Here is a 19,450-nt window from a genome sequence, read left to right on the forward strand (position 1 = left end):
AATCTAATTTTGTGACACTTTGTCCAATATTTCTTGGAAATGGAAGTAAAATATAGAAAAGAAAAATGCATTACCTGTGACCTGGAATTGATGTTAAATATGAGCTCTTGCAAAATTTTAATAATAAAAATGATCACTATGAGTTTTCCCCCAGTACACACAAATAAACGTGCATCCAAAAAATATACTGAGGATAAGACCAATTCTCACGTGGGAAGCTGTGCTAGGGATTAAATCTCCAATATCTAAGCACAAGAGGAGGCCATCTTAAAGTTAACCTGTGTTGGTTTTTTTTTTTTTTTTTTTGCTTTCTAGAGACTAAATTCCTAACTGAATTGGCATACTCACAGCTTCAACATTCTTTTGAAGTAATTTTCCTTCCATCTAGTAGTTGCACTTCTATTTAAAAATAAATGTTGATATTAGTGTTACTTAGAATTTGAAAAATAACCATTTAACATGCTGTTGCATAACAAATGTATGCCTTCCAAGTCAGTTTCCATAAAACACGATTTCTTTAAAGTAGCTTTGGTGATAAAAATGTTTTATCACTTTTTAGAAAGTTTTTATTCATGTACAATAAGAAAAAAAAAGGTAGAAAAGCTTTATGTTTTCTGGAGCTCATGATTAACATTTTTACTCCAGGGACTTTAGCAAGAATAGCTGCTCGTGAGAATAAAAGTCATCCATTTTATTACAGGGTCAACATTTTAAAGTACAAGATTATGCGTAAGCACTTCATTGAAGCTTGATCAAGAATCTTTGCAATTTTAATCGATGATGTAAATCAGAGTTCAAAAAGAAGGTGTAAATATAACCCATAGTTTTGTGATTTGGAGCTGAGAAGTTAAAGGATAGAAAATAGAATGATAACAGAATTCAAGGTCAAAGGTTATAAGTACTTAAAATCTAAAATAATCTTCTAAAATGAATTGTATAGTTCTAGAATATTAACTATGGGGCCCCAGAAATAAAAATGCTGCTCAGAATCACTGTAATGTTTAGATAGGGCATCATACTGCTGAAAAGTGGTCAGAGATATTTAGCATTCTTTTGCCCCATTTGTGTAGTCATTATTCATTCATGTGTTAGGTGCTGTAGTGGACTCTGAGACTACAAAAATGCTACAACATAATGTGTCTCCTCATGAAGATATTAATCTATTAGAGGAACCAGATAAGTAAGCATACAATCGCAACATGATTTGTCAAGTATCATAGTAAAGGAATATACAGGACATGTTTAACTTCAACTGAGCTATATTGAGAAGATTATTTTGGTGTTCAAAAAAGTCTTCCCTATGGAGGTAATGAAAAACTACTGTGAATTCTGTAGAGAGAGAATGACATGTTTTGGAGGTCTACTTATAGTTCAACTTAATAAGGACAAAGAGGTTAAGTGTATGGATGATAAACATTTAAGGCTTAAAAATGTAAAAATGTGACATAACATAAAGTGCCTTATATGAGAGTCAATTAATTTTAGAATTTATTTTGTTAATTTTGCAGTTATTGAAGTAATAAGATTCAATTTCAGTACATAAATAACTTTCTGGAAGCAATGTCAAAAATGAGCTTTAGTTAGGGGTGAAATAGTAGTAGGAATAATAATAGGGCACTTCCTGAGTTAACCTACAATAAGAACCTAATTTAGCCAGTGAAGACTGAGAGGAGGTAAAGATGAAAACTTAATTATTTGGAGATAAAAGAGATAGGAACTATTGATAGAATTGAATATGTACTAGGAGTGAATTAGAAGACTCCAGGAAAAGCTCAGGGTATAGGGTTGGACCACATACCTCTCTTCATGTTAAAATATTTGATATCTCTGAAAAGCAAGTAGTGACTTAAATATATTTTCAAGATATCATTTAATGTGCTTCTCAAAGTGTTTTCCTTCCATTTATGTGGGACATTTCATTATCTCTACCAGAAACATGAAACTATTCCTATAGTAGCAAATGATAAACTAAATTGAAGCCAAAGGGGAGAAAAATCACACCTTTAATTTCTATCTGAGTGCCCCATATGTGTTTCCTATCATGTACTGAGCCAGTCAAGTTAAGTAATAATGTGTTCCAAAGCCATGTCTGTCTCCTTGGATCTTCTTAAAGGCTTAGTTGCCAAGGAGCAATGGAGTGGATCGTGACCTTCTGTACGAGCAATTCTGTCTTGAGGGAGTTTAAATTGATTTTTCATATCTTTAAATTCAGAGATCCAAAGGGGCTCCTACAGCAACCTTTTGACAACAGTGTGGTGGTGCTGACAGGAGAGGACTTCTGGAGCAACCAAAATGATGATATTAAAGATAAGAAAGAATGAGAAAAATAGTGCTTTAAAACCATTTCATAGGAGGCAATCTAAGGTCTAATCTCTGTACAAAAGATGACTGAGAAAAAGAAAAAAAACTAAATTTAGTTTGCATCAAAGATATTTTTAGATTTTCAAAAATTGTTTTCACAGTTCACAAAGAGTCAGAAAGATCTAATATTACTTGAAGGAGAACATACAGCAATTCACTGAATCTTCATCACTTCCATCTAGACAGTCATCATCACCATCACATTTCCACCGAGCTTGGATACAATGTCTGTTTTTGCAACGGAATTCTCCAGGTTTACATATATGAGGTAATACTTCTCCAGGATTAACTAGGATTAAATAGAAAAAAATCTAAGGTATATGAATAATACTAGCTATATTCAGTTCATTAAAATGTAAATTTTGTTATAATAACAAAATACTGATTAATTTTCACTTTATAGCAAATATGAAAACAGCATTGTGGTGTCAATCATCTCTGGAAATGAGAAATTTTTACCTTTTTTTCTGACACTATTACTCTAGTAAGCATTTTAAAGCTTTATTTTAAACAACTCTCACGAAAACAATAAATAATAACAATAATAATATTACAATACCATTTTATATTTATTTTGGATTTATAGTTTTGAACTTTCATTCATAATCTCAATTGCTCATCATGATAATCTATGAGCTAGACCTGAAAAACAATTTTACTACTTCCATGTTATAGATAAGTACATCACAAATTAATGAAAGTGAAAAGACAAGGCAATAGCACACGACATGGATGGCTATATTTACTTTGCTGGTCTTCAAGTGGGAGAAAAACTCAGGTTTGGTTAAGTATTCAAAAAAGTATTAAATCAATGAAAATAATATTATTATATATGCAAATTCTATACAGTATTTTTCTCTTATAGTCCATGCCCTTTAATCAAATGTTAGGAATTCAGTTAATTGAGATTTATTCACAAATTGAAAGTCTTACTAGCCTTCTGTCCCCTGTGAGTTGATTTGATAGAGTCTAGAAAGAGAAGACAATATGTGGCAATGGTTAAAGTAAATAATTGTGTTTCAAGGATTGAAAAAGGCATTGAACTGTTAAAAGCTGATTTATTGATAGGAAAAACAAAAGCTAATCTTTCTATTCAACAATAAGAAATATCAAGAAAACATTGTGGCATTTCCAGAACATTCTGTGTTAGAACTCTCGTAATCTTTGCATTTTCCATTCTTCAAAGAATGGAGTAGGGAATGTGACTCAAACCACAACGCAGAGAATTTGCTTCAGAGAGTTATGCAGCAACGTACAAGGCATATGGGTTTGTGAGACTGGGAAAAAAAAAATGAAGCCCAATAAATTTAGACTCTTATTTAAGGCCTTAAGGGTAAAAAACAATTAGTATGGTGAATGAAATATTCAGTTAGGAAAAAAAGATAATTCTGTTTGTTTGCTGTCCCCTTCCTCTCAGACAACAGACATTGTATATAGAGACTACAGTATTTTTTCCTCTGTCTAATATTTTTCAATAGCAAAATGTTGTAGCAACAATTTCTCTAATGATGCCATTTCTGAAAGGTCACTTGAAAATAACAAATTTTATAAATATATAGATAGATGATGATCATAGATAGATAGATACATAGATGATGATGATGATAATAGATAGATAGATAGATGAGAGAGAGAGAAAGAGAGAGAGAGGAGAGAGAGAAGAGAGAGAGAGAGCGCATGAGCGAGAGAGAATAAATCCATAATGACAATATAAAAACAAAATGGAAAGATCACTGGGTCTCCAATTCAATTCTAGGATGCCTTTTTATAGCAGCACCTGGAAGTGAGGATGGAAATCAAAACAGTGGAAATTGCACTCTGGGATATGTCTGACAATCTCCAGGAGTAAGCTTTTCTCAAAACCTGTGGAGTTGAATACTAATAAACTGCATGTTTTTCTTATTTTGAGTTTCAAGTCTACTCAGACCCCAAAATCTTTGAGGGTGGTATAGTTTCTTCTTTTGAATCTACATAAACTCAGCTTAAACTACTTAATTAATAGCAGTTTGATTAATTTCTTTGCTACAATTATTAAGCCTGTTTCTCAGAGCTTTTTTTTTTAAGGCTTTTAAACTTTATTTTATTACTAGTTTCAAGTCTACAGTACATTGGTTATACTTTTATACAGTTTATGAAACAATCTTCTTGATTACTCTTTCTCCCCTCTGGCTCTACACACAGCCATTACATTACTGCTGTCTGCATTCCCTGTGCTGTGCTCCCCATCCCCATGACCAGCTATCAACTACTAATTTGTACTTCTATAACCCTTCACTGCTTTCTTCCAACACCCCAAATCCTTCTTCTCTGTCCTCAGAGCTTTTTTAAAAAGTCTAGTTGGTCAAGAAAGCTGATTTGAGATATAATCAGCTGCTTCTCCTACTGAAGTTCAGCTTTACAATTTTCTCCAATCTCTCTCTAGTTGACTTCAATTTTATTATTTCACAAATTGAGGATTCAAAAACCCAAGAAACCACTAGTTCTCTTCTGATAATAATTTCAGCAACTTAAAAAGCTTGGCTTTTACATGGCTAGTTAGAGAAAATAACCCAACCCACCATTTTAAGAAATGATCAAAGACATCCATATATAAGAATAAAATTTTAGTCATTTCTTAATAATTATATTTATATTAAGGAAGAGCAAGATGTTTAGGAAAAGATAAACTACATGAGAAAATTGATATTTCAAAACTAAATATTCTTTATCATAATCGATTTAGCGATAAGGTCTTTAAGTCTAATTAGAGTCCAAATGTTTATTAAGTGTTATTTAGATCATTATGAAATAAATGCAAATTGGCAGACTTTTTAAGCTTGTTCTAAACATGGTTTCAAATATATGCAGATAGTTGTTTTTTTTTAATAGTTGGTTATTTTTAAATGATGTTTGCTAATAAAAAGGTGGCAATTTTCAAAAACAGATAATGATGAGGTCTAAAGTTTTATTTTTATTTTTTCATACCAGTTTATGAATAATTGCTTGAAAGGGTAGAGTTACCCTTTTGATATAATTTTACATTTTTATATTTACTGTTTTTGACATTAATATAGATCAAATTAGTTTATTCCAACCCTAAACCAAGACCCAAGTCTTCCAGATGTGATCAGTAGTTATAAGTTATACCACACACACATACACACACACAGCAAAATAAAACAAAACCAAAAGTCATGTTATCTGTTGATTATGAGGTTTTTTCATTATTCATAATAATAGAAGATAAGTTATTTTTTAGTTAACAATGTCCATTATCAAGAAAACATTTAATATGATAGGTGACAATCTGTATAAAAAGGTAGTTAGGCATTTAAAAAGCAGTCTTTTCCCCAGCATTTACCTAAGTGTGTGGAATTGGATAGCAATGTCATATGTCACGGATCCTAGCTGGTGGCCAGGAAATCTACAAACTTGTGTGAGAATCAACAAAATTATGAAACAAATATATTTGGCATCACATAAGAGAGTCAATAATATCTATAAAAATAAGATTAGTATTCCTATACCTTGAACAAACTTTTATAAAGGAGTTATTTTGTAAAAAAATTTTACACATCTAATATTTCCCCTTGATACTGAATGTAAGAAGAACAATGTCACATGCAGAATACAACAATGCCTACCACAGAACCACTCACAGAGCACTTGATGAAAAATATTTGTTGCCTGATTTACTGGAATTAACAGAGATTGATAATTCTAATTTATAGTCATTATTGTAGTGGGAGATTCTATCTCTGGGGACTGTATAAATACTTCAGGAAAACAATATCACTTCAACTGGCTCATCAGCTAATGCTCTTCTCCCATCACCCAAAAATATGGATGAAGTTAGTTTACTATAAGGGAAAAGTAAACAATATGTATATAGAAAGAGAGAGAAAGTGATAAATTTCTCTCCTCAACCAAAAGAGTGAACCTATAGGAAAAGCTCCATGTATGCCACTTTGTTCCAATACTTAATATGACTGAACGTATATAGCATTGGGTGTTTGAGCACAGCCATAAATTGCTTTTAGTATAACAAGTGTCAGAATTATAAGCGTTGCACAGAGTTGTGCTTTGCACTGTGATTTTGCAAACTGACACAAAACCTATAATTCTACTGCCAGGGTCACTTTTAGCAAAAATATTATAACATGATCTCACCAGTAAGACAACTAATTGCTGGAGTTAACATCCGGATCATAACAAAGTAAAGGACGAAGCCTTACTAATAAACTTTTAGTTTTGAATCATCTCGTATTTAGATCTCAGCTCAGCAATGGAACTTAATACAAATGTTCCTGACTTTGGTTTAATAGCTATGGTGCCCATGAACAAACGTCTGTTTCTAACTTTGCTTTTTTTTCCTTTCAACCCCAGTGTGGTAATCTATTCCAAACTAAGTCTTGTCTTCTCTCTCAATTGATGTTTTGCTGTTGATGGTTATTAAAATTATAATAACTTAGCATAAAAGTTCAAAAAAAATAAAATAAACTTTTCTTATTGTTCCTTTCAGTCTCAAATTAGAACGTGCTTGTTTGTATAACAATTTTTTTTTTATGTTGGGAGTACAAAATTTCTAATGATCTCTTTACTTGAGCAGGAAGCAGGAAGAACCCTAAAGAAAACTTAAGTTGTAGTTTGTTAAATGCCTTTATATAAGCTTGCCTATACAGGAAAGTAGTATGCAAAATGCTGCTATGAGTTTTGAATGTTCCCCTTTAAATTAAACAGGATGACCTTCCATTAGATAGAGTGGTCTTCTGAGCAGCCACCCTGTGGTACATAATCTTCTGTGAGTTTCTATGCATAGAAGGCCATAAATTTTCATCTAGATGAGGCTTCTAAGCTTTTTACTGCCTTAAACTTTTTACTACACATTAGATTGCATATATCCTAGAACATAAGGCTTGTCGCAGCTGAACAGATAAATGTCTCAGCCATAGTGGAGCACTGTTTTTGATAGAGGAATATATCTGGTATTGGCAGAAGGTGAAGAAGGTTACAGAGTACCACTGCATATATTTGTGCAATTCTACTCTTGGCTGACCAATATTTTTGCAATGTTTAAGTTGCTTTCTTTGGGTTAGAAGTATTGGAAAGTTATGTCTTTTCTTTCAGGCCAATAAAGAGGTATTTAAAAAATTATTGGCTGTTACTCTAAATAAACTTATCTTATTTAAAAAAAAAATATTAACTATCATTTTTAAGGAGCTCAATTTACTTTCTCATGATTATCCATGTGCTCACTGATTAACTTTTTATGTTGTGATTTTCCTCACAAAGATGTCAAGATAAATTTAAAAAACCTCACTTGGTAATTGATCAACTGGATTTACATATGTTTCTCCAGGGCAGTAATTTTCAAGTAATTGTGTTACACCTGGCCTCATTTCTAATTCTGAGAGAATTTGACCATGACACACAAAATTCACAAGGACAAAGAATCCAAACTACTCTCATTCTTGATTCCTTCCAGGCATGACATTAAAATTCATCCTTAATCGATCATAGAACTTGCCAATATTTTTCTGTTCGGAGAATGCCTCCTCTGGAACAGGTTTATACTACAAGTTCAATGAAAAACAACCACTGGTGTTTAATTCTGGCCTGACCATCTGCCAATGGCTTTTTGTTGTTCATTCGATATCAGTTAAATGAAGATGACTGAAACCAAGACAATCATACCTCAATGGCTACAACATATATTTTTGTTTTGCTTGTTAGTTCATATTTCAGAGTTAATCCACTTGAGAGCAGTTTAAAAAACTATAATATAGCCTAAATTAAATCACAATCCCAGAAGAATTAGCATTAATGAGAGGTTAGTGACACATTGATGTTTGTTTTGCACTGTATTCTGTAACCCTGCACTCTATCTATAATCCTTTTGCATTTTAATTTTGTCATCTGCAAACTAAGACTAACATATTCTTAAAAAATCTTTTTACCATTACATGAATTGGAAGTGGAATAATTTATATAAACACACTTTGAGTTCTTTGCAATAAATTATTTACAAATCGTATCTCTTGATTTTTCCCATTACACTTGAAAGAAACTTGGGCAAGTCACATGCTATATTAAAAATAGTAGAATTTTTAACAGCCAAATGCAACGACGAATTCTTCAACGACAAATATGAACTCACCTGCATTTGTTAATTTAACATTGTTTAGTGTAATAAGAACAGGTGAAAAATTTTCTTTCATATCCCCTTTTACTGCACTGGGGCTATTTGCACAGAAATATTTAATGATCAATATATTTTCTATGTAAATATTGATATAGGTATAAATATGTCAACCTGTAAGGAATCCATGAGTTTTTAAAGGGGATAAGAATGAAGAAAATAGAATCTGAAGGCCATGATCCAGATAATTATGATTCATGCAATTAAAATTAAAGGACTAATTAGAAAATTCCAAGCTTAACAAGCCATCCAGATATTAGTACCTGATGTATACACACTCCCTCCAACTTCCCATTATAAAAAGAAAGATGAAGAGTGAAAACTCATAAGATCCTGAGAATTCAGCCTCTTGATCATTCTATTGACATTACCTTAAGGAAACTGACTTTTTTTTTTTTTTTTGTAAAACCAATAGGACTAGATTTAAATATTTAATCAAAAGTTTCTCAACGTTATGCCACTAGAAATTGAATAAGGCTGTCTATGTCTAAGTAGGAAGAGACCCTTCGCTGCTGTATTACTGACCATAAGGTCTGTGCCTACAAAAAAACAGAGATACTTGGCAGTACTACCTTCCATCCTTGAAAGGAAGTCTTGGGGTAGAACAAATGCAGAATGAGACCTGATAGAGGTTTATAAAAGTTATTGTGTGTGAGTGTGTGTGTGTGTGTGTGTATGTGTGCACTTCATCAGTTCGAAATTTTAAAGTTATTCAGCTAGAATAGTGAACAACCTCATTTTATACCAGGAAAATAATTTTGTATGAATCCATGGTATAACTAAAAATTAAACTAAGGAAGGAGGGAAGGGGAAAATAAAAAAATAAAATGTTAAAAATATTGAAATTAAAATTAAACTAAGAAACATGCGCATAAATCATACCTTTCATTTTAATAATTAAGATAAAATTTAGCTTAGCATGAAACTGAACAGATTGTTATTTAAACCAATGCTTAATCTTTGTCTATTGACAAATTATGAGCTTTGATAGATCTCTTCTGATGATAAATAAATGACAAAATGAGAACTGTAAAATAATACCACAGAACGAAGAAAGGGAAACTGATGACCCAAAGAAACTATAGCTCAGAGAATCATTTTCTATAGGAATTGTCTTATATGCAACTTTAAAAATCCTACTAAAAAATGGGAAAGACAACCTTGTCCCAACAGGTAAAATTCTTATCTGTCTTCTGAAGTATATTATTCTAGAATAAAATGAAAGAATATTTCTAGAATTTTGTAGAAAAATTTTGTTCAGCCAATAATTAATATCCAGAAGAATTACTATTCACATATAAAGGCAAAGGAGACATACTTGTAATACACAATAACTCCATAGTATACATTCTTTGTACTCTTCTTAAAGAAGTAACATTAAGATATACTCTATTTATCCTATATGTCAATGAAAATTAACAGATAAATAATGGAGAACTAACAGTTTGACTACAAAGAGATACATCTAGCGAAGCACTGATCCAGGTCTAAAAGAAAATATTGTAAAATTTATCAATAAACTAACTATAAATGTCAAAACATTTTTATAAGGAGACTTACTGTTTGAAGATTCGAAATAATATTTCTTGTCAGAAATCCTAAATTGTAATAAGGACTGAAATTGAGGAAGATAAAGATGATAGTATAGAAAGCTAAATCTTCATCTCAAATAGTTGCAACTCAAAATAATAGTAATATAATTTAAAACTTGTGGTGTTATTCCAAATGCTTAAAAATATTGTAATAAATCTACCATAGAGTGTATGGTAAAAAACAGAAGGAATTATAAACAGTAAAGAAACACACAAATAGCCTAGAATAGTGCATCAGAAATAATACTAAACATCAAAGAGGAAAAGGAGATAATTTGTAAATATCGACCACTAAATATTGAGTTTACAAAAAATATGTAATTACTTGATAAGATGCTTATTCTCATGTTAAGTAAAAATAAAAGACAACATAAAATATACTACAGTATGATCCAAAATTTATAAAGTACAACATAATTAAAAGTGTAGTCTCCAAAAACAAAATACCTGGGGCTAAATTCCAAATTCCATTGGCACTCCTGAGATTCCAGTTGCTGACTACTACTTCCTAATTACGTAAACTTTGAAAAGTTGTTAATCCTGAGTCTAAATTCTAAATATAAAATGAGATAGTAATAGCATCTTTCTTATATGATTATTATAAAGATTAATGAGGATCATGAATATTTATTGCAAAATGCCACATCCAGTATAAGAATTCAATAAATTTTACCTATTATTATTAGTAGTAGTAGAAAGAAACAATAATTTCCAGAGATATATAATTATAAAGAACGATATCAAAAAATTTTAGTGGTTTATTGCTGAATAGTAGATTCATTATGAGTAGATTTTTCACTTTATTTTTTAAAATATTTCTCAAATATTTCTACTTATTAAATCAGATTTTAGAAATATCTTATCCACATTTTTTTCTTCAGAACAAGAAATGTAAAACATTACAGATAAGCTGAAGTTTTCTTTATTTCACTTATTTCTCCCTTTGCCTCCCTGAAGACAATCATTATAACTAATGGGAAAAAAATACATAAAATATTTATTTAACAATTTGTGATGGTTGATTTTTGTGTCAACCTGACTAGGCCATAGAGGGCCCAGATATTTGGTCAAACATTATTCTAGGTGTGTTTGTGACAGCATTCTAGAAGAGGTTAACATTTGAATCAGTAGACTAAGTTAAAGTAGATTGTCCTTCCTAATGTGGGTGGTCCTCATCCAATCAGTAGAAGATGTGATAGAGCAAAAAGGCCTACTTCCCAGTAAGAGGAATCCTTCCTGCCTGAGTGCCTTGAACTGGGTCATTGCCTTTTATCCTGCCTTTGGACTCAAACTGAAATATTTACTCTTCCTGGATCTCAAGCCTACCAGAATTCAGATTGAATTTAAACCATTGGCACTCCTGAGATTCCAGTTGCTGACTACATACTTGGGACTTGTCAGCATCCATAATTGTATAAGCCAATTTCTTATAACAAATCTCTTTCTATATACGTATATACATCCTATCACTTCTATTTCTTTGGGGAATCATGAGTACCACACAAATCAAAATTAAATAATTTCAGAAACATTTATATAGTATTAATCATATGCAGAGCATTATTGCTGTTATTGTGCTTAATAGAAATGGTAATGTATAGAGAGGATGATTTTCAAAAGCATCACATTGGAACAAGATGCAGTCAACCAAGAGAGTCAAAAAAGTTAATAAAGTGATTTTAATCCAGGTCAATCAATGCAGTTCATTCACTATTTTTATAAAGTCTAGAAATTCCCTAGAAGTCTCTTTCCTATCTCTTTTCTTGCTCTTCACCACTAAATATAGATAACTGAGCTTAATAAGCCGTTAATTGTAATTTGAGGACTATGGTGTGCATTAACATGTCATCTATATAACCAACTACAAAGTTTTAGTTACTACTGATGTTGAGATTCTCTAACAATTTCATGAAATATTTTCTTCTGTGGAATATACTTATTTATATAATTTTACTAAACTATACATAGCAATGACAGAATACTTGGTAAAACTTCATGATTATCATTATTCATCTTTACATTAGAAATTAATTCAGTTAGTTATTTGTAGTCTACAAGGAATTATACCTAAGTACTTAAATACATTTTTCTTTCCAAGTTTGATTTTGATTCCTTTGGTTTCATCTGCTTTGTTTTTCAAAAAGATACATTTAAACAATGAGTGTACCAAGAGAAGAAACTTACATGTGCAAGTTGTCCCATTTTCATCTAAAAGTTGATTATCGGCACAAGCACATACTCGGCCTCCTGGAATGGCCAAGCACAAAGTACTGCAGCCCCCATTATTTATTCGGCACATATTGTCACCTGCGAAAGGAAGGAAACACACATGTCAGAGAACTCTGATTCCATACAAAATTAGCCCATCTTTCTAGGAGTTAGAGGTAGGTATAATGTTTGAAAATATATGATGGACTGGTAGATGAGAGGAATTTGCATGTTGATTGTAGGAGATAGAGGTCTGTGTGCAATTAAGTACCAGGAGAGAGGAAGAACTGAGAAGACAGAATGGCTTCTAGTCTCTCTAGGATAATTTCCCAGATTACACCTAATGTATTTAAGTCTGAGTTCTTTGGAAAGTAGACCACCAGCACTTGGAATGCAGCTTTGGATCCCAAGTTAAAGAAAGCAAACAAGCACTGGGGAAAGGAGTGAGATATTGTTCCCTTTTGTGCAAGGGGTATACTGGAATGCCAGTGCACTGAGGACTCCAAGGAACACAGGCTCTCTGTGAAGCCTTCAAAGTGAGCAGGCTTGCTGGTACCAGCAAATGTACAATACACAAAGGTAAAAGTGTTCTCCCAGTGGACCTAAACAGCGGAGGACTGATGAGGCATGCACATACATCAATTAAACAGGCACCCAGGGAAATTTATAAGGATATTATTTATGAATATATGGGAGACACCCTTGGGGATTCAGATAAAACTGAGGTAAAATTTTGAAGAGGCTGGGAATTACGTTTTATAAAGATGTAGGTAAGAATAAATAAAATTTAGGTAATCATCATTTTGATGCCATTTATTCCAACAAGTTGGAAGGGCAGAAAGGAAAATATGTTTTCTTAGTCACATATGTATAGAACAGTCACAAAGAACTCTACAACACTAGCATCCAACTGACAGTGTAGATGTCAGGGTCATTTTACATGGTTATATTTTTCACTGTATTGTTAAATAACATTTTGATTATATCAGAAGATCTTAACATTTAAAATAAAGAGCTTTTAATTACTTGAGCATATATAGTAAAATAACATAATGGTTAAAATTGTGTTGGCAGTTAAAGCACAAGTATCAAAACTGTTACTAAAGTGATAGACTAGATTATCATTCTGTGAGCCTTAGGGGTTGAATGTGCTATGTAGAGATTATTAAGAATAAGTTAAAAAAAAAAAAAAAACCTCAAAACGTTGCTATATTCAGTAAATATTTAATTCATCCCCATTGATTATCATCATATGCCCACAGATTAGAAGAAATGACCTAAATATATAATCTTTTTTTTTTCATTATTCTGAGAAGTAAATTATATTTGCTATGTTTATAAAAAATAAGAAATACACTTGAAAGCTAAGGAAGCTAATAATTCAAGCTATAGCATAAATTTCTAAACTCAGAGGATAATTAAGCTTAGTTCAAGCTTTTTTCAATGGTGAATGCAGACATTTTTTAAGCAGATCCAGATATAGTAATGTTTATTTCATGACCATGGAATAAAAATACAATATTTCATAGGATTCTTTGGTATTCTGTCTATGTTAGGCACATTATATACAGGATTAAACTGTCTATTCAATATTTTAGTAGAATTCAGATTCTACAAAATTAGAATTAATTCAAAATATTTTGAGAAATATGATGAATTTAAAATAGTAATAAATAAGAAAGTTCTGAAAATATACTGACATATTTTCATATGAAAATATATGCTAAATATCATATACTTTAATTTAATACCATGACTAATATTTACATCTCATTGAATATATAATTTAAGTAATTAGGAAAACAGCATGGAGTTTCCTTAAAAAAATTAAAAATAGAATTTATCATATGACCTAGCAATCCCTTTTCTGAGTATCTGCCCAGAAAAATTTGAAAACATTTATTTGTAAAGATATATGGACCCCTATGTTCATTGCAGCATTATTCACAGTGGCCAAAACATGGAAACAACTGGTGTCCTTTGATAGACGATTGGATAAAGCTGCGGTGCATATATACAATGGAATATTACCCAGCCATAAGAAAAGATGAAATTCTGTCATTTGTGACAACATTGATGGACCTTGAGAATATCATGTTAAGCAAAGTAAGTTAAACAGAAAAAGTCAAGACCCATACGATTTCACTCATATGTGAGATATAATACTGAAAGCAACAAACAAATAAGAGAAACAAAAACTTATAAACACAGACAATAGTATGGTGGTTATCAGAGGGAAAAGAGATTGGGGGCGAAGTAGAAAAGAATAAAGGGGTTCATATACATGGTAACAGAAGGAGATTTGACTCTGGGTGATGAGTACACAATGCAGTATGAAGATGATGTGCTATAGAATTCTACACCTGAAATCTATATAATTTTACAAACCAATGCCACCCTGATAAATTTAATAAAACTAAATAATAGGCATACATATCAACGAATGATTTCATGAACATATTGATAGTTATCACAATTGAAAATACACTATGTATCAATCTCAGGCCTAGTTACCTTAAATATACATTTAATTTAATTCAGTTTTTAATAACAAACTTATAAAGTAAGTTTTATTTCATTTATAGATGGAAATACTGAGTATATATGGGTTTCAATGACTTTTGTAATGTCTAGAAATAAAAAAAATTCTTATTAAAAATAAGGTTTTACATAAGGATTATTACTTATTTCTAGATCATAATAATAGTGACTATTATTAATCAGTCTTCTTAAATAATTTGAAGCAAGGTTTTTTTGTAAATCTAAAATTCATGCTTTTATTCTCTAATTTATTCATATATGACAAAATAAAATTAGATTTAAAAAGACAGAAAAATAACATACTGAATACAACAAAATAAAATTATAGATTAAGTTACTATGAAAGCAGATACTTAAGAAAATTAAATCTGCAAGGAAAACAAAGAAGAGTAGCTTTTAAAATTAAGTTCAAAATAGTGGTCTGTCTGGGCCAAAAACTTTTGCCTTTTTTCCCCCAATCTTATATCTTGGAGAAGTAGAATTGTTCTGCCCTTTACAGTGTGAGACAGAGTGTGTGTTTGATAAACATTAGTCAAATTGATGAATGAATATATACATACGTACATACATACATACATACATACATACATACATACATAAATAAAACTTTTAATTAGAAATTTGAATGATAGAAATAATCATTTGGGAACCCCCAAATGATTATTTCTATCATTCAAATTTCTAAATGATTATTTCTGGGTAATAATCGGGGTAAAAGTATTTGGATAGATATGTTTGTTTTATCAAGATAAGGGGCTATTGTTGTTAGTATGTAAGTATATATACATATTCTACATACTTAGCATTTCAAGGTAGGTTAGTTAAAAGTATAACTTTCATAGAATAGTAATAAAAACACGAATGATATATTAAAACATTTCACAAACTTATATTAATATATCAATGTTTCTAGGCCTTAGTAATTTGACTTTTATTAATAAAATATCTTTCATTTTTAGGAAACAGCAGAACATAGAAACCATCAGCCCAAAGGAATTACACCTTTCACTCTCATCTGAATTCTTCAAAGTGGTGGAAGAAAAAAAAAAATCCCCTTTTCTGTAATAGGCCTCCTGGACTGCTGACTTCTCAGTTTTATCACATGTGAAGTTAGAAGTCTTTGAACCTAATATAAAACATAAACCTATAGGGATTTTCTTTTTCTCTGCTTGATGGTGAGATAGTCTGGCTTGCAGTTGAGAAGAGAAATTAGGCTCACATTCGTTATAAAAGCTGGATAAAGACTAGTGGAGTGAGACCCTAAGTCCAAATGAATTAAATATTTCATCTAGGATAATTTCAGAAGAATCAACTTTGAATGATGTCAATTTGAGGAAAGGATAAAATAGGTCTTATTTTTCTCTTTTGTAGAATTATATGTTCATGGAAAATTGTGTTTGCATTTGACTTCTCTGAAGCTACTTATGTGTATGTATGTGAACTCTATTAAGAGTTAGTATTGTGGGGTATTTTTTATGGCAATTATCTTCAAAGTAGAAAATTTGAAAAGAAAAGAGAAATTTTGTGATGATGGTCCTATTACTAAATCTTACAAGAGCTATAAAATAATGTAGTTAACAATCATGTCATGCATTAAATAAAAATTACTGTGTCTGTTATGCTACTGCTTTGTAACAAGATCTTTGAAACCTTGTTTCTATAAAGACAATCAAGGAGAACTTTATATTTTAAAAAAGTTTTAAATATAAAATTTATCAATGATAAAAGTACAGTAACTTAAGAAGACATGTTCTTTTTCTTCTATCTAAAAGTATAGTAGTTATGATGAAAAGCATCTCCTATTCTAGGTTTTTAATTAAACTGTTAGTGAAAAGACATTTGATTATTTGATTAAATTAAAAAATAAAAGCATAATCATTATATAATTTTTATAAATTATTGACCAGATAAATTAATCACTCCAAAATATTTTGTGGTCAGAAAAACCTGAATTTGAATCCCAGTTTATCTCTGGCTCATTGTTTCCTGAGGGCAAATGGCTACATCTGCCTGATCATTGTTTCTCATATCTATAACAAAAGTCAATAGTATTTATATTAAATTTCTTCTATGAGATTTAAATAAGAATGTTTAGCCTACCTCCTGGTAGTTATAATTACAGTTAATTTTTTAGTTAATAAATTTAATATATTTGGCATAGAACCTATCTATTCAGGGTATTACTTATCATCAACTCCTTTTAGAATATTGTACTTGGTTTTTGATTATCTCATTCTCTAAAACATGTCAGAAAAATAAAAGTATGCTTCTGAATCTAGAGAATAAAAAGATAAAAATGTGTTAGTTTTATACTATTTTGTACTTTATACGAGAAATTTCAAGAAAGGGTTATAAAAATTGTTCTAAATACTTAATGCAAATGAAAAAGAAGAAAGCTTATCAATCAATTAAACGAGAAGAAAGAATAGTAGTATGTGACAAAAATATTTTGACCCTAAATCTCTAAGAATTACTCAGAAATTCATTCTTAGAGATAGCTTTCCGTTTAGTATGATTATATGTCTATCCTCCTGAAATAAGCTGGTATGTTACCGAAAAAATGTGATGAGATTTTCCTGATCTGGAAAGGTGAATTAGCTGACTAATTTTCTTACAACAAGTCTAAAAGAGTTTACATATTACATTAATAACATTTATGAATAATTTTTCATGGTATTCCTGTGAAGTGATGTGTATACATATGTGTGTGCATGATGATACCTATCACTTAAGTGAAGTACATATATATATTCAAAGACACATGTATAAACACTACATTTAAGTAAATGTAATTTATATTCACTACATATAGAAATAAAGTCATATACCATAGTCTCTCATAGAGAGAGAAAGAAAGGGAGAGAAAAAGTACAAGGCTATCTAAGGCTAGATTATTCCATAATTTCTTATAGAAAGATATGTATTACTTAGGGATTTGGTGTCCTATTTAACTGCGATTATTTTATCCTTGGGAAGTACAAGGCTATCTAAGGCTAGATTATTCCATTCCATGAAGAATACTGATATGTATTACTTAGGGATTTGGTGTCCTATTTAACTGCGATTATTTTATCCTTGGGAGGGGGGAAGCATCATAACAAGACAATATATAACCAAAGTTTATGTGCCACTAATTATATGTTTCTAAGTATTTATTAATATCTGATGCTCAAAAGATGCAAAGAAAAACACCACTGAGAGAAAATTATAACATGGTAAGATGTGTCTCTATTTTAACATCTGAGTGCATTTTGCTTCATAATCCATATAGTAAAATATACTAAAAAATTAGGTCCTTATTGGTTATCCATTTTCAACATCTATTGCCTGACATGTTGGCCAGGCAACCTTTCCATATTGTATCGTCTGTTCATAAGATTCAGGTGAGACTAGTCAATTTTTAGCTACATGAAAACTGGGTAGAAAACTCAAACTGATTGATCATTTTACCTATGTTGATGAAAATTAATCAATAATTTTGGCTGAACACATTCTCTAAGGAAAACAAAACATAACAGTTTCTACAATAAAGGTTGTAAAAAGAATTTTGTAATCAGGGCTAAGTCTCTTTAATTAAACTTTTTAAAGTACTTTTAAAAGAACACTGTCCATCCAAGGAATAGTACTGAACAATTATATGTCGATGGCATTGTCTGGAAATACCAAATATAGTTCTCATAAATACAGAAATATATTCTTCATATTCCTACCAGAGGCATGTGCTTTTTGTTTACAATTGTGACATATTACTCCTTGAATATTTATTTAGAAGGCTTATATGAAAGCAAAATTATAAATATATGCCTCCAGATTAAGAAATAGTAAGGGCAAATTAATTAATATAAAACATAGTTAAAACTGTTCTAAGTCTTACTCTTATATAACAATTTTTTTTTTAATTTCTTATAGAAATTTTATGAAGAAAACATTTCTTATCTTTGTTAAATCTTTATGATGTGTCCAGTTTCAGAAGGAGAAATTGTTAGGATCTGGATTTAAGCCCAGGTCCATTTTATAGTAAGCCAGGGCATTTCTCATCTCATGTGTTGCATTGAATTGATCAATTTTCTAAAACTAGAAGTTTAAAGAAAATAACAATTGTGAAAATGTCATAGAATTTGGCTACAGGAGTTCAGCAATGACATTTAAGTTGGACAATTTCTAAGAATAGAAATAGGAAATGTGATTGTATTCAAGTGATTTAATGAAATCCAAGAAACAATGGTAAAATTAGAGGGAACAACAATCCTGAAAATAATACTCTACAGGAGATGAGAAGGGCAATTCCTGTTCATAGTGTTGCCTCAATTTACTGTAGACAGAGGATAATGGTGGTGGTGGTGGTGGTGGGGAGCAGGATTGAAATAAAATATAACAGAAAATGTTAGTATTTAATTTGTGCAGTCAGTTGCTATATTCTTTATTTTCTGTTCACAACTATAGCTTATACCATCCCAAATAATTTTATTTTTATTCTTTTTAAAGATTTTATTTTTTGACTAGCTATTGAAACTTTATGTACTTCTTGCTGTATGGACTTCTATTATTTTATTTTATTATTTAATTTAAT

The 19,450-nt window shown here is 30.7% G+C and overlaps 1 protein-coding gene across 1 annotated transcript in view; it reads right to left on the bottom strand.

The window, feature by feature from the left end:
* Positions 1-19,450, bottom strand: part of LRP1B (LDL receptor related protein 1B) — a 1,653,662-nt gene that overhangs the window by 637,652 nt on the left and 996,560 nt on the right. The window contains exons 15-16 of the mRNA XM_006921044.1: positions 12,316-12,438; positions 2,510-2,650 (exon numbers count right to left, since the gene is read on the bottom strand). Of these exons, the coding sequence (XP_006921106.1) occupies positions 2,510-2,650; positions 12,316-12,438 (264 nt within the window). The remainder of the gene's footprint in view (positions 1-2,509; positions 2,651-12,315; positions 12,439-19,450) is intronic.

Source organism: Pteropus alecto, unplaced genomic scaffold (assembly GCF_000325575.1).
Source record: "Pteropus alecto unplaced genomic scaffold, ASM32557v1 scaffold3, whole genome shotgun sequence".
In the NCBI taxonomy this organism is placed as follows: domain Eukaryota; kingdom Metazoa; phylum Chordata; class Mammalia; order Chiroptera; family Pteropodidae; genus Pteropus; species Pteropus alecto.